This window comes from Sceloporus undulatus, chromosome 2, assembly GCF_019175285.1.
Source record: "Sceloporus undulatus isolate JIND9_A2432 ecotype Alabama chromosome 2, SceUnd_v1.1, whole genome shotgun sequence".
Classification (NCBI taxonomy): Eukaryota; Metazoa; Chordata; class Lepidosauria; order Squamata; family Phrynosomatidae; genus Sceloporus; species Sceloporus undulatus.
The window spans coordinates 93265845-93287207 of NC_056523.1; the positions used below are offsets into that span (position 1 = coordinate 93265845).

Below are 21363 nucleotides of genomic sequence, written 5' to 3' on the forward strand. Positions count from 1 at the left end.
AATGGAGGACGTGACCTGGAGAAGGAGGACGCCTGGGGCCACTCTCTTCCGCCCTGTGGCTGGTGTGGGTCGGTGTGTCCGGGGGACTAGAGGTCCTCCTTCTCCATTTCACCCTTTCTGTCCAGGAGGGATTCCAAACCCGAAGCACGAATGTCTTCTGAAGCCTTGGCTGCTTTCCTTGGCTGGCGTCCTCCCTTTGGCGGCGCCTTGTCCTCCTTTGCCTTTCGGAGGGGAGGAAGGAAGGGTCCGGCTTCCAAAGCCAAGCCAAGCCAAGCCAAGCCTTGTCCCGGTCGGAAAGCAGCCTCCCGGAGGGCGGCGGGAGGGAAGCCCGGGCTCCAGCTGCGCTTCTGCCAATCAGAGGAAGAGGAGGAGGAGGAGGAGGAAGAGAAAGAGAAAGAAGAAGAAGGAGAAGAAGAAGAAGAAGGAGAAGAGCTGCCGCTCGCCTTGCGCCGGGAGCCCTGAGTGGCCAAGCCAAGCCAAGCCAAGCCAAGGGAGGCGAGGCGGGGACGGGGCTGGGGTCTGAGGGCTCCCCCTCTCCTCCTCCTCCTGGTGGGGCAAGGGAGCCAGAGGGCGGTGCCGGCTGCCCTCCAATGTGGCCGGAGCCCCCGCCGGGAACTTTAAGGCTGGCCAAGGATCGCGGAGAAGAAGAAGACGTCTTTTCCTCCTCCTCCTCCTCCTCCTCCATCTCCTCCTGCTTTCCTTCTTCTTCCCATCATTGTTGCTGCCATGGGTCCTCGGCCGGCCGGCCTCGCCTCCCTCCTGCTGCCCGCCGCCTGGTGCTACTGCTGCTGCTGCTGCTGCTCCTGGGCTCTCCTCCTGGGCCCCCAGGGATCCCCAGGTAAGGCCAGGCCGGGCCACTCGCTGCCCCTCCGCCCGCCGGCTGCCCTTGGGGCTCCCCCGCTCCCTCGCCCTCCACTTCAGCCCAGGAGGACGTGGGGCTTGCTCTCCTTTCTTGGCCAGCCCGACTCCTCTCTCTTTCTCGCTGCCACGTCCTGCTCTTCCTCCTCCTCCTCCTTTTCCCGCCACGTGGGGATGCTGCTCCTGCCAGGGAAACCCTTGGGCGAGTCACACTCTCTCAGCCTCCCCAGCGGAGGGCCAGGGCGGATGATTTCTCCCGTCTGGCTGCAGCCTTGGAGGTCTCCTCACAGCCCCGAAAGAGGAGGCAGCAGCTGGAGGAGGAGGAGGGAGGCCCGCGAGCTTCCTGCATTCTGGGACTCGGAGGAGAGCAGGGCTCGGTGCTTCCCGACTTTGATGGCAGCCCGGAGGCAAACCGACCCTGGGGTCCTCTTGGGACGGTCCTTCTCCGAGGCTGAGAGAGTGTGGCTTGGCCCCAGGGGCTTTCCGTGGCCCAGATGGGCACCAGACCCTGCTCCCCCAGAGGCCAAGGATGCACAAGCCACCAGTGGCTCCCTCCTTCAGCTGCTGCATACACTTTGGGGTGTGTGTGTGTGTGTGTGTGTGTGAGGAGAACCAGGGCTGCATCTACACTGGAGAAATAACCCGGTTAGGCCCCGCTTTAATTCTGTCTGGCTCAAGGCCATGGAATTCTGGGAGTCGGAGCTCTGGGCCCACAACAAACTCCAGCTCCCAGAATTCCATAGCCTTAATAATAATAATAAATAATAACATATTTATTTATATCCCGCCTTTCCGCAGATCAAGGCGGCTTACAGTATAAAATGCAACAGTACAATAAAACCAACAAGGAAATTACAGTTAAAATAACAAGCACAGATTAAAATAACAATGTCCAGCTAGCTCGAGATAACAAAACAATGAGCCAGACAAAGGGTTAAAGTGGGACCAAACCGGGTTTTTTCTTGAAGAAGAAGGAAAAGAGGAGGAGGAAGAGGCGCTTCAGAGAGAGTTCCTGAGGCACAAGGGCTGAGGCGGAAACCTCCTCACCTGAACTCTCTCCTCCTCAGCCTCCAAGGCGCAAAGAAAGAAGACCTTCCGGCCTCTTTTATGGGGAAGCCAAGGAGGGGAAGGAAAGGGCTTGGCAGGGAGTTTGAGGGCACTCTTTTCCACTGGAGCTGCCAGCCCCCCAACTTTAAAGTGGCCCCTTGGTTGTGGGGAAAGGAAGACTGCTTCAAGCAAATGGGAGATGAGGGGGAAACCCCCCTATCGTCCCCAGCTTCCCCACTTTTAGCAGCCCCAGTGACTTTCAACTTGGTCTGTATTCAGAAACTGGCTGCCTTTGAGTATCTATATTGGGAGAAAAGCAGGATGTAAGTAAATAATAATAATAATAATAATAATAATAATAATAATAATAATAATAATAATAATAATAATAGTACCAGGGTGATGCGAAGCTGAAGGCTTTCATGGCCAGCATCCACAGTGTTTTGTGGGTTTTCTGGGCCATGCGGCCATGTTCTAGAAGAGTTTATTCCTGACGTTTTGCCAGGAGTAAACTCTTCTAGAACATGACCACATGGCCCAGAAAACCCACAAAAAACTGTTCAGGGTGATGCTCCACCATGAAACTCATGTGGTGACCTTGGGCAAGTCACACTCTCTCAGCCTCAGGAGATGGCAGTGGCAAACCTCCCCTGAACAAGCCTTGCCAAGAAAACCCCACGGAGTTTCTCACACGAAGGAGATCAGGAGTTTATCCCATGAATATCCCAGGAAAATCGTGCAATTAGATGAAACCGTTTCACATAACGTTGCACAAAACCCACCATTAAAGTGGTCACAAAGAAGCATTAACACACATCTTTTTACTTTTGGAATTTCAGTGGCAATGCATGTCTGATATCGCTTTATTTGCGCAATTGCATGTGATTATCATTCATGCAATTACCTGCCATTTTCGCTTTATTGGCAGGATGCTTTAAATGCACTTTATTCTCTCTTTAATGCCAAAATTAGTCCCAGTGTGATAAGTTCCCATGATAGGTTGGCCTTAGGGTTGTCATAAATCTGAAATAAATAAATAAATAAATTGAGGGCACCCAATAGCAACAACAACAACAACACTCTTGAAGCATAGTTTTTTGTGGGTTTTTCAGGCGATGAGGCCCTGTTCTAGAAGAATTTTTTCCTGATATTTCGCCAGCATCTTGTGGTTGGCATCTTCAGATCCTCTCTTCAGATGCTCTTGAAGCAGTTCTGCCTTTCTACCACATCTCTCTTCTTGGACATGGGGTGGGGGGCTGGTTCATTGAACCACTGGAAAAGTAAGGGGCCATGTCCCCTGTGTCCCATTTGCCAACATTCCTGGTGCTCATTCTCAACCCCTTGTTGCTGAATAAACTTTTTGGTGTGTGAGAGGTACGGAGGAAAGAAAAGTGGAAGCCAGCATCAGACAAGTGCAGGACGCAAGGCAGGAAGACTCAATGTGACTTTGAAATATTACCCATGGCTTACTTCTGTGTACTTTCTGTCTTTTTCTAGACCATGTTTTAGGAGATCTAGAAGAATACAGGCTTGTGGTCCCAACTAGCACTGACTCAAAGGGCAGGTTTCTCTCCAATGTGGTGTCAGGTGCTCCAAAGCAACGCTTCCGAAGAGATGTCACTGGGGATCTTCTCCACCAGGCTGCTGGAAGTGAGCAAATTTTCTACAATGTCACAGTATTCGGACGAGAATTTCACTTTCGGCTGAAGCCCAACCACAGGCTGGTAGCTCCTGGAGCCACAGTGGAGTGGCAGGAGGAGGATTCGAACCTGACTTCTGTGGAACCGCTCCGTGGGGATTGCCTCTATGTTGGGGATATCACCGACTTGCCTAACGCCTCTGTTGCCATAAGTAACTGTGATGGGCTGGTAAGACCCTTTTGTTGTTTAGTGCCTGAGAGAATTAATGCCTTTCTCTTCACCCCCTGCCCCCTATCATCGACTCTGGATGTTCAGCTTCAGATACCCCCACCCCAATGTAAAATCAAATAAAGAAAATGCTCCCTTACATGCAATAAGGTGGCAAGGAAGCAATAAGCTCCTTTTATAGGTAGCAGAGCAGCCAAAATCACTCTGAACTGACACACAACTGCTGTGACAAATCATTAATTATCAAGGTGAACAGCCCTCTTGAAGCTTTTCAGCACATCTAAAACAGTGACCTAATGTTGGCATGGGTACATTTTCCATCTTTGTAATATTTTCTGTCATCCTCAGCCTTAGCAGAGGCTATGAAATGGGGTGTGTGTGTGTGTGTGTGTGTGTGTGTGTGTGTATTTATTTCTAAAGAGATCATAATACTGAATGCCAAGCTGCATTGTAAATGGACTGTTTTTTGTCTTCAGACATGAAATTTGTTCAGAAGTCCAATCCTTACACTTTTAAAGGGGTCTCCCTTTTCATGTTACATTTTTTCTCACCTGCTTACCAGGCTTTCCCAACCTGGGACCCTCCAAATGCATTGGACTACAACTTCTTATTGCAGCCCCTGGAGAGCCCTGTTGATTGTGGTTTATGGGGATTGTAGTCTAACACATTGGGAGGATGCCAGATTGAGGAATAATTCTGGTCATGTGAATTTCACTGTGTATGTATCTTATGTGGTAACCCTCAATATGTTTGAGGAGCTGTTATATATATATATATATATATATATATATATATATATATATATATATACACACACACACACACACACACACACACACACACATACATATACATATATATATATATATATATATACACATACATACATACATACATACATACACACACATATACACACACACACACAGCTGGGAGCTACTTCCTATTTTCTATTCCAGAACACAAGTGGAGAGGTCAAACTGTGTCTTACACTATATGTTTTAGACTAATTGCTATGAAGAGCAAACTTTGCTTCAGTTTACTTTGTGGAATGAACTTCTGATTACATTCAATATCATCTTGTTTATATGGTTTGAGAGAGAAAGGGGGTTGTTAACATACAGCTGGTACTACTTATATGATAAATGGATTTAAGATCAGATTGTGACCTTCCTGTGCTGTCTGACTTCTTTCCAGAATCTGATTAAAAAGAAAGAGGTGTGGAGGTGGTGATACAGTTGCCAACTTTTTTTTGGCAGGGTTCCTGTGCCCTTTAATAGCAGTCTGGTCCACAGGCATTTAGCAGGTGAAACATCTGATACCATTTCATCTCCTGCGATATTTCTTCACCTTGCACAGCTATTAAAAGCATAGAAACCTGCCAAAAAGTGTTGGTAATTGTAGACAGAGGTCTTCCAATTTGATTTGTGGTGTCCAGGAAAACAGAGTTGTTGAGACATAAACTTATGCTGCCATCCCTTTGCTGTTCTCCATAGTGGACTTAAAAATCAGCTTTATTCTGCAGTGTAGGAATGCCTAGTGTTTTGAAAAGCAAAGGCCCTGGCATGGAGAACTACAGAGAAAGGTACAGGTAGGTCCCCTTTTACTCCAACCTGGCACCCTCTACATGAGTTGGACAATGTCTTCCATAATTCTCAACCAATGCCCTTTGGGGCTGGATGGGATGGGAGTTATAGTCCGATCTGAGAGGCACCAGGAAGAGGAAGGGTGTTTTAAGGCAGAGGTTCTCAGCCTTTCAGCCTTGAGATGTTTTGGGCTTCAGTTCCCCAGAACCCCAGCCAGCATGAACAATGGTTAGGGATTCTGGGAAATCAAGTGCAAAACATATGCAGAACCATCGGAGAAGCTATGTTCTAGCGCACAGATAGACAACTTTTCTATTATATGGGGAGGTCAAAGTGTTTTCAAGATAATGATCTCGGGCAATGCTTCTCAAGCTATCTGATGTGTTAGGATGGCACTGCCCCCCCCCCATGTGCCAGGAACTGGTGCCATGTTTGCACCAGATTATTACTGTATTTGATTAATTTCATAGAAACTTGAAGTGGATTGTCAGCAGATGGGCTGCAGGCCAACCACAATCGGTGGATCACAACTTTGAATGGCACTGGTTTAGGGGCTGGAGATGTATTTTTCCACAAGTGATTGGACTCAGTATTTATTTATTTATTTTATAATCTGCTTCATTCCAGTTTTACAGTTCTATGATTCTGTGTGGAAATGTAAAGGTACTCAGTTGTGTTGCCCACCTGCGCAGGGATACTGTTATATTGATCTGGAACAGACGGGCATTTGCGGCGCCCTTATGACGTGTGAGGGTTGCCTGGTGGGTGGAGCGCCCACACGCCTGGAAACCCTTGCATGTGAAGAGGGCACCACAGCTGCGGCGCGCCCACCAGACAGGTCGCATAATAGTGATGTCGCAGCTGCACCGCTTCCAGACAGGGCGGCGCAGCTGCGACATCACTGCGCCGGCTCTGGCACTTTGCGGTGTCGCAGTGGCACCACAAAAAGGAGCTGCTTCCGGGCGCTCCTTTTTTTGCTCTGCAGCAGCACCACACAATTTGGTTGCTGTGGTGCTCCTGGGGAGCAAAGAGAGGCGCTGGGGAGGCGCCTCTTTCTGGCAGACTGTACCCTGCCATTGTGACATATACATTTACTCTGTCTCTGTGTGTGTGTGTGTGTGTGTGTGTGTGTGAGAGAGAGAGAGAGAGATAGAGAGAGATAAATAGAGAGAGAGAGAGATTAAACCACTGAAGATTGGTGTTACATACAATATGAATGCACCCTTCTTTTTCTTGTGATTAAGACAAACTTTATTGTAGGCAAAGTTTATGGGCAAACCTTTTCCTCCTTTAAAATTTCACAGACCCACAAGAATTAAAATGGCCTCTTGTACCATATCTGTTCCATCCCAACCACCAGTTGGTCCTCCCTGTTTCAGGGTATCATCTTCATCCAGAGGTGTCCCTCCATGTGTTGGTGGATTACAACTCTGGGAACCCTAGCCAGCATGGTCAATATTCAGATACAGGGAGCTGTAGTCAGTTAAGATCTAAAAGGCTTTATGATTTCTATGTCTGTCCAAAATGATGGATTTAGGTCAATGATGGGTCATTCAAAGTGATCCAGATGTTATTGGATGATAACTTTCCTCATATATGGACTCATTGGCTGAGGCTAATGGAAGATGGAGTTCAGCATCTTCTGGAGTACCACAAGTTCCTCTGACCTCCTTTAGACTAATGCAAGAATGGAGCAGATAATTGCAAGAAAACTGTCAGTAATTGTATATTTTGGCAACTGTTGACAAATGTAAACTTATGCTGCCTTGTTATTATTGCTGTGGTCCACTAAGGAAATTTCATGAAATATTATTCCTTTCTGGATGGTACTGGGCTTTTCTCTGTCTGGAAACAATTTCTAGGACTGGACTATTTTGTATTGCAAATGGTCCATTTGGTATATGCATAGCAAAGCCTTCAAATTCTCAGTTAGCTCAAACCCTTCCCTCTCTTTTCATGCAGTTCAGTCCCAATATTTTAAAAAATTATTTGGGGACATTTTGCAGTAGGATGAAAGCAGGAGAAAGTGTGTCTCTGCTAAAGTTCCTGTAGTGTTGAAAGAGCACCAGAGTTTTAAGAATAATCCCTTGGAAATGTGTCCCATTGACTTTTCTCTGAGTAAACATGGTTAGCATTGGGCTGATAGTTAATTGGCTGCCTACCTGCTGAGCTTGCGCTTAGTATGAGAGAGTGACAGTCTGGGTGAGTGATTGGCACGCTCCTTTCCAAGATGTTTGCAGTCACTGTGGGGACTCACCAAAACCAATGCCATGAGCAGCAGGATTGAGAGGGGAAGATGATGGTGGCTAATTAAGTGAGCAGTCCTAAGGGTAAGGACTGGCGTATGGAGTCTCAGAAGCTCTGTTCCATTTAAAGCAAAGCTTGGGCAACTTATGGGCAGGGAACAACAGCTCCCAAAATCTTTGAGATAGTGTGGTAGAAGTGACTGGGGGATTCTGGGAGTTGTGGGCAAAAAAGATGTTGCCAGGCTCTGATCCAAAGCCCTACTGGCAGATGCTGTTCAGGTAGAAGCAAACCTCCTCTGAACAAATCTTGTTAAGAAAACCACATGATAGGTCCACCTTAGCATCACTATAAGTCAGAAATGACTTGAAGGCACACAACACACACACAAACCACTAAGACTACCCAGCCTCCCCCTTGCCTTTCCCCTGCTTTTACTAATACCCCTCTCTCATGTTGCAAGCAGTGAGAGGGAAAGAAACTTTATGTACTCTTAGATGCATCTAGAATTCACATGATGTTGGGAGTGTGGTTGGGATGGAGAGATCTTTGGATCTTGTGGCCCCATTCCCCTTCTCTTCTTACCCACTGTTACATTCCTTTCACATCTCTTTTTGATGCTTTACAAGGGTGGAAGGTCTGACCTCTGATGGAAGCTGGTGGCTGGAGGGGAAGATCAGGTCTTGGAGTGGGAGAGCAGGTGGTAATAACTACCTTGCAGAGGTTTGAGCATTGTCAGTTTGGAGGAGGATCTCCTGTTGATTTTGTGTCCCCTGTCAAAGATGTATTTTTAGGATCATAAGACTTAACCTAAATGTGGCTGAATTTTCACATTTCTTTCACTGTAAATTTCAATTGAAGGTCCTCAGATATGTATTGTTCCTGCTTTCCACCTTAAAGAGAGTGCTGTGGCATTTTAAAGCCTAACAAATGTATTATGGCATGAAGTTTTGTCGACTATAGCTCACCTCATCAGAGGCATGAGTTATCTAGAATTTTTGCTGTATATAGTACACATAGTACACATAGTTGGGTGTGTGTGTGTTTGTAGCTAATGAGATCAGAGGGCAATTAAATGCAGAAGGCTCTTATGTGAGAATTACAATATTAATACTGGCCATTCATGAAACTATTGCTTATCAGCATCCTGGCACTAGTTAAACCTATTAACAGATGTAGGCTGGTATTCTGGTCCTTCTTACCAGAGGGAATGGGAGGAATAGGAAGACGATTGAATATCTGGCTGCTCTGGATTCTTGGGGGAAACAAAATGTGGGTGCATTCAGTTTGAGAGCATACCCCCATTTCTTCTCTCAAGTGAGACCAGATGCTTCTTTGTAATTTGAACCCCCCCGAGCTTTCCTGAGGTTTGATAGCTGCCAGGTGGTGGGAGGACACAGAACTCTATGTGCCAGGTAAGGCACACATATAGAATCTTGGTAGTGATGCCATAAGAAACTATTATCCAGATTCAGACATCTAGTGATAGACCTGAACTTCTTAATACTATTGCATTTCAGTAGTCTCTCTTTCTTTCTCTGATCTCCCTCTCATGTTTCTTTGATTCTTTAAGGTCAGTTAAAAAGAACCTTGCAAAGTTTCCGTAACTTTCTGAAAATTGCATTTTGTGATATCAGATTTGTATCCATTTATTCCAGAGGTGAGTGTCATGCAGGCCTTCAGATGCCAGCAGAGCTATTGATGAGGAATGTTTAGAGATGAGTCTGGAGAGCTGCATGACTCCCACCACTGATATATATTTTTTTTGCATAGAGACTGGCTTATTCGTCTCATATGGAATGCAGAAGGACATTGTTATTGTGTATGGAAGCTCATGCTATGATAAATCTGTTAGTCTTTAAGGTACCATAGGACTCTGTCATTTTTTCTTTTATTTGTTTATTGATTTTTAATACTAACAATCAAATATACAATCAAAATGAAAATACTATACACTCAGAAAATACATATAGACAAACAAAGAAACAGAGAAGGAAAAGAAGGAAAAGAGTAGAGAGAAAAAACCCACAAATAACTTAAACACAGTCGGGCTCTACCCCCCTCCCCCCGTCTTAACTGTAATGAAACATATAACAATCCATTTTTCTGTTGCTGGCACTTCAATCTGTTTCCAAGCTTGTGCAAACAATAACATTGCTGCTGTTATCATGTACCAAAGAAGTAGTCCATGCTTATTATCTAGTTCTTTACCCATAATGCCCAACAGAAACATCTCTGGTAATATTACGAAATCTATCTTTAACTTTTTTTGCATTAATATATAAATCTTAGACCAATAAATTTTCATCTTCTTACAAGTCCACCACATATGAAAGAAAGAGCCTTCCTTATCTTTATATTCCCAATACTGGTTTGAAACATTCTTAGATATTTTCAACAACTTATTTAGGGTCTGATATAATCTATACATCATCTTATATAGGTTTTGTTTTAAATTACTACTCAAAGTAAATTTTATATCTTTGGACCAGATTTCCCCCATTTGAATATTATGCCCAAACGTTTTGGCCCACCTGATCATGTATTCTTTTGCAGGTTCATCTTCTAATTTTAAAAGTCATTTATACATTTTTAAATTACATGTTCATTGCCTTTAAAAAGGTAAGGGTTTCCCCTTTAACAAGTTTGTCTAGTCATAACCAACTATAGGGGGTAGTATTCATCTCCATTACTTAGCTGAGGGAGCCAGCATTGCCAACAATGACTCTGTGGTCATGTGGCCAGCATGACTGCACAGAATGCTGTTACCTTCACACCAAAGTGGTACCTATTTATCTGCTTGCACTTTTACATGCTTTCAAACTGCTAAGTTGGAAGCAGCTGGGAGTAGTGATGGGAGCTCACTCTGTCACATGGCACTTGGGTCTTGAACTGTTGCTCTTGCGATCTTCAGAGTCAGCATTTTAACTCCTGAGCCACCTTATCTTTACACAGCTCTAAATAAAATTCATTTTCTCCAATCTTTTTTGCTGTATTTCTCTCATCTTGATTAAACCTATCCTTAAGTTTCATATAAGTAAATCAATTAAGATCTTGTCTTCCACAAAAAGCATCTCTTTTGACTAGACTCTTTATTATTTTTGCTGCAACAAAGTAACACTATACTCTACATTTCTGACAACACTCAATTTTGCTACTTTTGTTTAATAATAACACCCAATCTGAGAATCCTAAAACATTTTCCATTTTGTAACATTTTGTTCATTAATAAAGGGATTATCCTGTCAAAGTCTTAATTATTTTGTTCAAATAGACCAATTTGGGTGTAAATATTAGGCTAATTAAGATTAGCTCTTTTCATTGCAGAATCATGAAATAGTCCTTCACAGTCAATTTCTCTTGCATGTTCACATTCAATAGACAGGATAGTTATGTGGCTTAAATGCTGTTGTCTCAGTGCAGCATGGCTGCAGTTCTCAATAACTGATAGTTTCTTTAGCTTCTGCTACAGTTACTGTGAATGTGCAAATGTGTTCTTAGGACTATGCACACATCACTGAAAACTAGTTGCTGTTGCCTCTTGTAAATCTTACTTAATAATCTAATTGGGTTTACTTTATATTTCATTTTCAAAGTAGACTTGGAAGATTGTTTTTCAGGTACAACATTTCAAAGGAAAATTCTTAGAAAGGTTTGTGGGTTCTTTGTGAAGCTGAGATTTAGAAACCTTTTTCCTGTTCTCTGCTCTCTTATGTCATATTCATTATATCAGTTAATTAGGGCTGAATGGAATGACTAAATGTTTCTGGTTGCTTTAAATCTATGCTCTAATGTGCTGACAATGACCAGCATCCTCTTGGTAGCATGTGCAGGTGGACATTCCCCTTTGGAAGTGATTAGGCATTTTTGTCCAGTGTGAAACAGCTGTATTCACTTCAAGGCATATGGAACACAGGGAATTGTAACTCTTGATATAATAGGTAAAGGTAAAATACTGGACACCAATTCTGATGATCGGACGATTGACAGTTCAAGGCCCAAGTGCTGCATGAAGTGTTTAAAGCTGGTCAATTTCATACCATATGTGTTTGCCAAATAATAGATTCACCCACAGGATGGAAAAGGACCCAAATGTTATGGAGCTCGACTCTTCCAAGATTCTTCATGCTAATATGCATTGTACCTTAAATTAACAAGACCATATGTTAACTTCTCTCCTCTGTTGCAACAAAGTTTTCTCTCATTATATGCTATCAAGTTGACTTTGACTTATGGTGACCCTATCAATGAGAGATCTCCAAAAGACCCTGTTATTAACTGCCCTGATAAGGTCTTGCAAATTCAGGGCTGTGCCTTCGTTGAATGAATTAATAGACCTGTGTTGTGGTATCCCTTCCATATTACTGAGTATTATCATTATTTCCAGTAAGTCATGTCATGTCATATATCCAAAATACAACAGCCTCGCTTTGGTCACTTTGGCTTCTAGAGAGAGTTTAGGCTTGGTTTGCTCTCTGACTCATTTCTTTGTCTTGTTACTTGGCAGCATAGTACTAGGCTCCTAATGCATTTAAAACAATTTCTCTTCCACTCAGGAACATTCTCTCAAATTCTGGAAGTGTTTCTTTTTGTACCACAGCTCCCACATCTGAGAGCTATAGTCCCAAACTCTGCATTCCTTTCTCTAGATTACAAATGCAGTTGTATTCACTAGTTGTCTACTATTCAGTGGCCAATTACAAAAATAATTGGCACGTCTTTTGTAAATGGATATAGCACAAAACCTTTTGTGTGCCTGGAGCTGATTTTGATGGTTTGAAGCAAAAAGATTGAATATGACATAGCAGATCATCAACCAGTGGCAGCTGATGGCTATTTTAGTGACAGGGATCAGTACTTTGGATAGCTCCCTTAAAGTTTAGAATAAAACCTGGATTCATTGCACTACTGCCATGGAAGACATCAGCTTCTACTCTCAGTAACCATTAACCATTTCCACTAAGACAGAACAACTTCTATTAAAAGTGACAAGAGGAAGAAGTCTATGTATACTCAACATTAAAATGGGAAAAATAATTCTGAGGTAAGAGAATCCAGATCTGAAAAGATAGATTTATGACCTCTGATGGACATCATGCATGTTTACACATTTGGTTATGGCCTTACTAGTCAGACGTTTAGGAACCACAAGGAACATTCAGATCTGTCTACTGGTAATTTTGTACAGGTCCCACTCTGGTTTCTTCTTTTGCCCACAAGTTTTGTATTAAAAAATCATTCATAGCATTTCTTTTTCAACAAAAGAAAAAAAAGGAAGAAAAGACTCAGAGGGTTCTGACCAGCACTTAAAATCACACAACTTATGTAGCATCACAAAATGGACACTGACCTGGTCAAAGCACCCCATGACAGAGCTGTCTAAGGTTCCCTGTCTTGGAATAATTGTTCATCTTGGGTGTGTGTGTGTGTGTGTGTGTGTGTGTGTGTGTGTGTGTGTGTGTATATGTATATGTATATATATATATATATATATATATATATATATATATATATATATATATATATATATGCTTTGTGTACATAGGCCCTAGGGTAGTGGTCTCCAAACATTTTTGGGTTACCATTCCTTTTTTTTAGGTGATAACTCTAGAATCCCCCAATGCCTATTTCTTGATATTAGGTCTACTGTTTGTGAAACAGCCAGCTGGCCAGTGGCATCCGCCTAAACTGCACTCACCTTTCCATTGCATCTTCCTCCTCCTGAGCCTCTCATATGTGAAAGCAGCAGTTGCTGCCCTGGTCTGCTCCTTCCTCTCACTCATGTCTGCCTTACAGCAAAAGTAAGTGTAACTGGTTGGTTGCTGCTCCCAGGGTGAACAGGTGCAAAGAGAGCAGTGTCTGAGGAACTAGTGAGGTAGGAGCTGGGCAGTTTGGGAGGAGCAACAAAGCAGCTGGCTAAGCATGGACTGAAAAGCCTTTCAAGTATGCTAGGCTTATGGTAAAAGCCAGTGCAGGTGAGAGGCTTCTCCGTCTGTGCTTGACCAGCTACTCAATTGCTGATCCCAAGCTGACCAGGTGAAAAGGAAGAAGCTTCTCCTTGGTGAGGAAGCACTCCCAATCCTTCTTCACCTGGGTGGCGAGGGGCACACTTCCCACTCTTTTGAAAAATTGACCCCTGATACTCCCCACCATCCTTCCTTAGAGATGTGCCTTCCCCACATAACTTCAGGTTGTCCTACCCCCCCCCCCCCCAATACAAACATAGTTTCTTCTGCTACCTCTTTTCTTGGCTGGTCCAACAAAAGACAGGAAGAGCAGCAAAAGAGCTCCAACCTGCCAGCCAAGTCCCAGCAAAACTCACAAAGCTTAAGTGCCCTTTTTCCTGCTTTGTCTCCCCTGCTGCCACATTTTCTAACTTCTCTTCCCCACCACACTCACAAAGGCCGCTGGTTCCCCTTGTCTATTTGCACACCAACACTTTGACTGAAGGCCCCACCTCCCCTTTCTCTCACTGCCCCCTGGATCTTTCCCCAGGGAGGTGGGTTTGCCACCCACTTTGGGAATCTCTGCCCAAGGGGAAGAATGAACAACATGTGGCTCTCCAAATATTGTTGGACTACAATTTCTAACAAGAAAGGCCAATGGAACTTGCAGTCTGATATCATCTCGAAGTTCCCATGTTGTCCATGCCTGCCCTGGGTGTCATGGTGGCATGACCTGAGTGTTTGTGATTTCTGCTGAATTGATCCAAGTGGAGAACAGAGCTTGGAGAATTTTTTTGTTTTGGACCACAGGTCTTAGAATCACCAAACAGTACTGGAGAAATTGGCTAGGGGATTTTGAGGTTTTAATTCAAAAGGTAACATTTCCAAGCTCTGTTGGGTATGTGGTGGCAAGTGTGTTTAATGAACTTTCTCTTTTCCAGCAGAATAGCTTCCACTCTACAATACTTCTCCTTGGTTTCTTGTCTCCCACTAAGCCTTACTTCTGATCTTGGAGTCAGATCAGGAAGATAGGAAACATGGTGTGTATGTGTGTGTATGAACTGAGGGAAGTTTAGAGGGAAAGGCATGGATGGTGGCTCACACTGACCCATTACCTGCAAGAAATCCCACTAGCCATGGACTCTGCATCCCTTTTGTGATGACTGTAGTTTTGAAACAGTTATGCTGCCATCATTTCTACTGAGAATGTAGAGGTGCAAAAAACAAAGTTTATAATTTAGTCTTTGCTGCATGAGTATGTACCCACCTGCTTCCATTAGTGAGAAGTGAAGAACAATACTTTGAAAAACAAATAATTAATGTGATCATTGGATCAAACATTGAAATGAAATGGAGTTATGCAAAGCTGGCCTGACTCTTTTCTCACTTAAGTCAGTCATTTTTTCCCCTATGGTTTTTGGGATTCATTCTTTCTTTCTGGCAGTTCTGAGAGAGACAAGAGTAAAGGATGATTAACATTGTGGGCCGGAAAGCCACTTGCTTGAAGAGATTCCATTGGAATTAAAGGAGCTTTTTGGAGAGGGTTTATGACTTCAAGCCAGGCAATTCTATAGGTTAAATTAATTTAACACGCTTTGTAATTAGTATGCTTCATCATGGTAATCGTTTTTATTCCAGTGATGTTGGTATTCTGAAGGTTTGTGTTCTTCATTCTTTAATGAGGATCTGCTTTTCAAACTGGTGTCAACTAGGTATTTCTAAACACCAAACCTTGGCTATACTTTTCTGTTAGGGCAATCCTGAACATGTATATTTGGAAGCAAGTTCTGTTGAACACAAAGGACTTGTTTTCTAGGGAAGGCTTTCCCAGCCTAGGTCCACCCAAATACACTGGACTGCAGTTCACCCTTGCCCCCCCCAGCCATTGCATGCCACTCTAGTCTAGTCCATTTGGATGGCACCAGGTTGGGAAGCTGTCCTAAATATACTTAGGAGTGTGCTATACATACTTTTTGGGATATGCTGAAGCATAATTGAGTCTCTCAGCATTTGTCTTGTGTGATTGTTATTCATGAAGGAGAGAACAGTGCATTTGAATCAAGATGGATTTTGTAGTTTTCTAATTTTGTAGTTTTGCCATCAGATGTGAAATTGTCTTTGGGTGTTCAGAATGCCCATGGCCTATCAAACTGTCCAGGTATGATGCCAATAGCTAAGTCCTGAAAATGGCTAATAGGCAAACTGTGGACCTGAACAGACAGGCCAAAATAAAGCTGCTTTGGGTCACTTTGGAGGTATGCTATTTATATGATGCATGCGTCCTAAGAGGCTGGAAGCTGTACCAAAGTCACACTCCAGTCCTAAGGACTGGAGCACAGTTTGGCGCAGCTTCTGGCCTCTTAGGATACGTGTGTCATTTTAACAGCATACCTCCAAAGTGACCTGAAGCAGCTTTATCTTGGCCTGTCTGTTCAGGACCTGTGGCATGGCTAAACTAGAAGAAGGAAGAGAGGAAGAAGGGAGAGAGGAATGGCAATACTGTAGTTTCTTGAAAGTTTTAATGACAAAGGTTGTAAAATAGACAAGCAAAGAAAACTGCATTGTACCCTTTCTGGCATCACATATCATGTGGAACATTGGTGAATTTTTTGACTTTTTGGAGACCATCAGGACTGATGCCTTATCTGCTCCTCCTGTTATCCATTGTGGGTCTCCTGACAGTGGAGGTAACTGAATAAATCCTCTTGCTCATTGGAGGGAGATAAAACTGGTAGCATCTTTAGGAAGCCTGAATAACAGTGGACAAGGGGGCTTCTGAGAACAGTGTCCACAGCTCATACCCACACCCCAAAATCTGGAAGCAGGCCTGCAACCTCTGGTTATTTGTGGGAAATCATGTTTACTATGACTAGTACTGAAACTAGATGTTATGAAGAGTGCCTGGCTATCAACAAAAGCTTGGGGGACAGGAGAGGTGGGCTGCTGGATGATGTTTGCTTGCTTGCTCTTTTTAAAACATGCATTTATGCATAGCATCTGTTTTGGACCTGATAATCTCTCTGTGGCATAATGCTGATATTTTATCCAGCTCATACTTTACATGGTAACTATGTTTGCCTTTGCTAGATGGCATTTGTCAGTTTCCCTCTGCAGTGTGAAGAGCTGACATGTGCTGGAGATGGCTAACCAATCAGGATTCCACAGCATGGCTCACCAAATGTTAAAGGACATAGCCTTTTCTTTTATAATTTACAGTTTTCAGAAGGGGAAAAACTGATGTAACATTGATGCAGCTGTGGAAAACAGGATTGTTGCACAAAAAGATTGCAAGTGAGAGACTATCAAGTTCCACTTTAAAAAAACACCTCCAAAATAATCCCTAAAAGATATTTGAGGAAAGCCATTTTTCTGGCTACTTTCCCAGATGCTAATTTGCCTGGAAATGCCTGGTACAGCAGTAGTGCAATTTTAAACTTCTCTAATAACAGTGATGACCGCAGTACAAGGCACATCTTGGTGAGTTAATGACAATCACTGCTTCTAGCCACTCATTAATCTCTAGAAAGGAACTTGGGGCTTTGACTGCTATTGCTTTAGGCTTCTGTGTTCAGTGACCTAACAAAGCCCTTTTGGAATGTGGCAAGTTTACATACATTTTATGAAGACAATAATACAGATGAATGGTTGAAAGGAAAGGATATCAGTGGGGGTGGAGGGGATTTATTAGGAATATCAAGTGTGCTAGACTACAAGTTCCATCATTCCTCGCTATTGGATATGTTGGCTATGGCTGGTGGGAATTTTCAAACCAATCACATCTTGAAGGCCATACATTTCCCAACTCTGGTTTGAGGTATCCATTCATCCACCCACCCATCCGAGGCTGCCTTATATTATCAGGTGAGAATATTTAAGTATCTAACCTAGTTTTGTCAACTCTGACAGCAACAGTAATCCATGGTCTCAGGCCACATTACTTTAATCTTGAACCTTTAAAAAGAAAAACTCTGGGGATTGAATGCCAGGGATTAAAACTGGGACATGCAAAGCATGTATTCTACCAAAGATGTTAAAATTTGTCATTGCTTGACGCTTTCCTGTTTTTTTGGGCTTTTAAACTTTTCTATTTTTTCTTTGGGGCTGGAAATAATATCCTTTGCCAATGGATGTGAGGCTGCTTGGATGAGGATTTCCATATATTCAGACAATCCAGATGCTATCTATTCCAGGAACAGTTGAGTGCTTTCTCTTTCCCCCCTAAAAGCTGCCTCCAGTCTTGCCTGCATGATCCTGGCAGTCCAGTGATGTTCCAGTAGTCATTTAGCTGTGCAGCTGACCATATGGATTTGAGTTTGTAATTCATCCAAAGGCCTACAGACTGCCACTTGCTGAGTAGCATGCAACCTCCATGGATTGAAAACTCTGTTAGCTTTATAAGATAAATGATAAAAATTAAAGTAAAAATACAAATAAAAAATAAAAATATGGTAGGACACATTTACTTTGCTGTTCAAGTCTTGCTTTTGACTTAATCAGTTTCATAATTGAGGTGTCCAGATCAAATGTGATGTATTTTATGGAATACATAATGGAAAAGTTAAAAATATATTTACCTAGTTCATATAAGGTGAAGACTGAATCAGGAAAGTAAAGCTAATGAACATTGGATGTGCCCACAACACAGATGTTGCCCATCTGCACTGCATTCCCTTTCAACTTGATGCTTATTTGGGTGCATATCCAAATGTGCATCACCATCTGTATTCTAATACAACCAATCATGGATAATTTATATGACACTAGGGCTGGATTATGGGAGCAAGCATGGTATAGTGGCTTTGAATATTGGACTAAGATTTTGGGAGACTACAGTTCAGATCCCTGCTCAGCCATGGAAACCCACTTGATAACCTTGCACAAATTTCACACTCTCAACCTCAGAGGAAGGCAGAGACACCCCCATGGAGCATATATTGCCAAGAAAATCCTATGATAGGTGTGCCTTAAAATTTATAGACATTGGAAATGGGTTCAAGGCATACACCAATGACAAATGGCTGTATTGGAATGTTGCATGGCTAAAGTGAGTCTTTTCATGTAAACATGTTTATGTTCAAAATGCATCCATATACACACATCTGTAAACATTAGTGTTGTTGTTTTATGTCTTCATGTGAATAGAATCTCAGAGTCTTAGTAGTCAGCATTGTGATGCAATGTGATGCAGTAACTAAAAAGCCAATATGTTCCTAGGCTACATTAATAGGAGTATAGTGTCTAGGATCAAGGGAAGTAATAGTGCTGCTCTATTCTGTTTTGGTCAGGCATCACCTGGAATACTGTGTCCAATTCTGGGCAGCACACTTCAAGAGGGCTATTGCCACGCTGGAGCATATTCAGAGGAAGGCAACCAAAAGGGCGAAAAGTCTGGAAACCACGTTCTATGAGGAGTGGCTTTGGGAAATGAGTATGCTTAGCCTGGAGAAGAGAAAGTTGAGAGGTGACATGATAGTGATCCCTTCAAACTCTATGATTCTGTGATTCTAGTCATTTCTGACTTATGATGACCCTGTTGTGAGGTGGTCTTGGAAAGATTTGTTCAGAGGAGGGTTGCAGTTCTTTCTTCTAAGGCTGAAAAAGCATGACTTGCCCAAGATCAACCAGTGGGTTTCCATGACTGAGCACAGATTCAGATTCAAACTTGAGGTCAAGTGGTCGGTAAGCCCTAATATGGTAAATGCGCATGCGCCGAAGGGGCACGTCCCCTTCAAATGAATGGAGCTTGATCATAAGCGTAATTTGCCTTACATGAGGGAGGGGTCCCGGAACGGATCCCCCACATAAAGTGAGGGTGGACTGTATATGTATATACATATATACTTTATATATTAAATCAATAAAAACAAACCCCTGTTTGAAGCGGTTGAGCTGGGCATGGGTTGAAGCTCCCAGAATCCAGCTACTCTGTGAGTAGCTTACAAATATGTGTTAGCTAGAGCATCTAGGCCTTTTTGCTCTTTTAGCTGGCTTGCTTGAAATGACTGTCTTGTAATTATGCATTCTGTACTTGCAAGGCAGAAAAGCCTTGTATGAAATGATAACCCTTTGCTCTATACTGTCTACTTAGACTAAATACTTTCTTTAAAAGTATTTGTTGTATCTGTACTCTTATCCACATGTCTTGACTCGGCTCGGTTATTACTCGTTTAAGTTAGCAAGGGTAAGAACTACAACTCTCCTAGCAAGTCCTAGTGTGTGCTAAGGAGGTTCTTAATTCACTAAGTGATGGCAGTGTGGTTTAGATGGTCTCAGGAGGTGTTCTTTAGCTCAGCAGGAGTGGAGGAAGGGTGACCTAGAAGACCAGGGAAATCAGGGATCTGCTGTAGCAGAGGACCAAACCAGGATTGCTGGTTTGGCTGCTTGGACCCAGAGATCATCACAGAAGCTTATTTTAATTGCATCTCTTAAAGTTTTTAAAAGGTCAGACAAATGTTTCAGTATGTGCTTTCTTCTGCTGAGACAGAGAACAATTTTGATTAGTTTGTTAGTATCTTCTGCAGCTTTTTCAGTCTCACTGCCTTGTGTCGAGCTGAGCAAAATTGTAGTCTGGGTAGTAGAAAATTTCCATAGGCAACTCACATTCTGATCATTGTAGTTCAATAAAGGTGTACTACAGATTGTTCTATTAGTTTTGTCCTCATCTGTGCATTTTCAGCATCTTCATAGTCAGTGCACACATTTGAGGGGCTTATTATTGCAACCAGACTGTTAATTTTTGCATCAAATTGAAGCTTGCCTTGTTCAGCATTATATTATTGTGGCATTTATTCATTGTAAAATGAGGGAGGAGAGAGGGAAGGAATTTTCTTGCACTTCTTGATTGCTGTGAAGAAAGACCACAGCCTCTTTTGATCTTTTGGCAAATTAAGCTAGACAACGGGGAATGTGTAAACCCTGTTTGCAAAACTGCATTACCTAAACTGCCATTTGTCATTCTGAGTGGGGTCCTTTCTGCAATTTTGTATTTACCAGGGGCCAGAATGCCCCTTATGTACCACTAATAAAGGCAGAAATAGACCACTGAAAAAGAAGACGAAGTAAGGTGTTTATTTATATAAAGGACACAATTACAACTACCGTACTAGAAATGCTGTATTTCCCATCAGTCACCACAGGGGGATATTTGGCCATCTTTTTTGAACTGTCTTTCAAAGAGTAGATGAGGACAGTTTGAACACCATAAGATGAAACTGAAAAGTGCTAGAGAAGGGATTGTGAAGTTGTAAAAGAAGGGACATGGTTACCCTGCTTTAGAAGCTATCCTCTATCCCTGCTTTCCTTTAAGGAAGGGATAGACAATGGCCAGAGCTTCAAGGCCCATTTTTCAGCCCATAGAACCCACTGCTTTGTTTCATTATAAATTTTGTTGTTCTGTACTGCTGAAGGGAGAAGAGCAAAAGTGTTCTGTACTGCTGAAGGGAGAAGGAAGGCCTTACTGGTCATGTAGGCATCTGGGAATAAAAACAGCCATTTCTTTTGCATTTTTGTTTAAAATCAGAAGTATTGAAGGACCTGAGAGAAGCCTATGAACTCATGAATTTCTATCCTTTATTTAGGATGAAGAAAAAGTAATAGAAGTGGTAGCAGCAATAGTTGTGGCAGCAGCAATAGTAATAACAACAATAATTTGGCCTTATATTTGTGGAGAAAAATCCTGAGAAGGAACAATATTATGTGCCATTTTGTAATAATAATAATAATAATAATAATAATAATAATAATAATAATACACTTTTATTTTTATCCCACTTTTCTGTAACTAGACAATCAAAGCGGCTCACAACATATTAAAAT

General features: G+C 42.7%; 1 protein-coding gene across 1 annotated transcript in view; it reads left to right on the forward strand.

Moving 5' to 3' along the window:
• The first annotated feature begins 297 nt into the window (after positions 1-297).
• The window catches only part of ADAMTS2 (ADAM metallopeptidase with thrombospondin type 1 motif 2), a 338354-nt gene continuing 317288 nt past the window's right edge, over positions 298-21363 (forward strand). Inside the window, exons 1-2 of the mRNA XM_042454658.1 lie at positions 298-838; positions 3403-3773. Coding sequence (XP_042310592.1) covers positions 727-838; positions 3403-3773 — 483 coding nt within the window. The 5' untranslated portion in view covers positions 298-726. The remainder of the gene's footprint in view (positions 839-3402; positions 3774-21363) is intronic.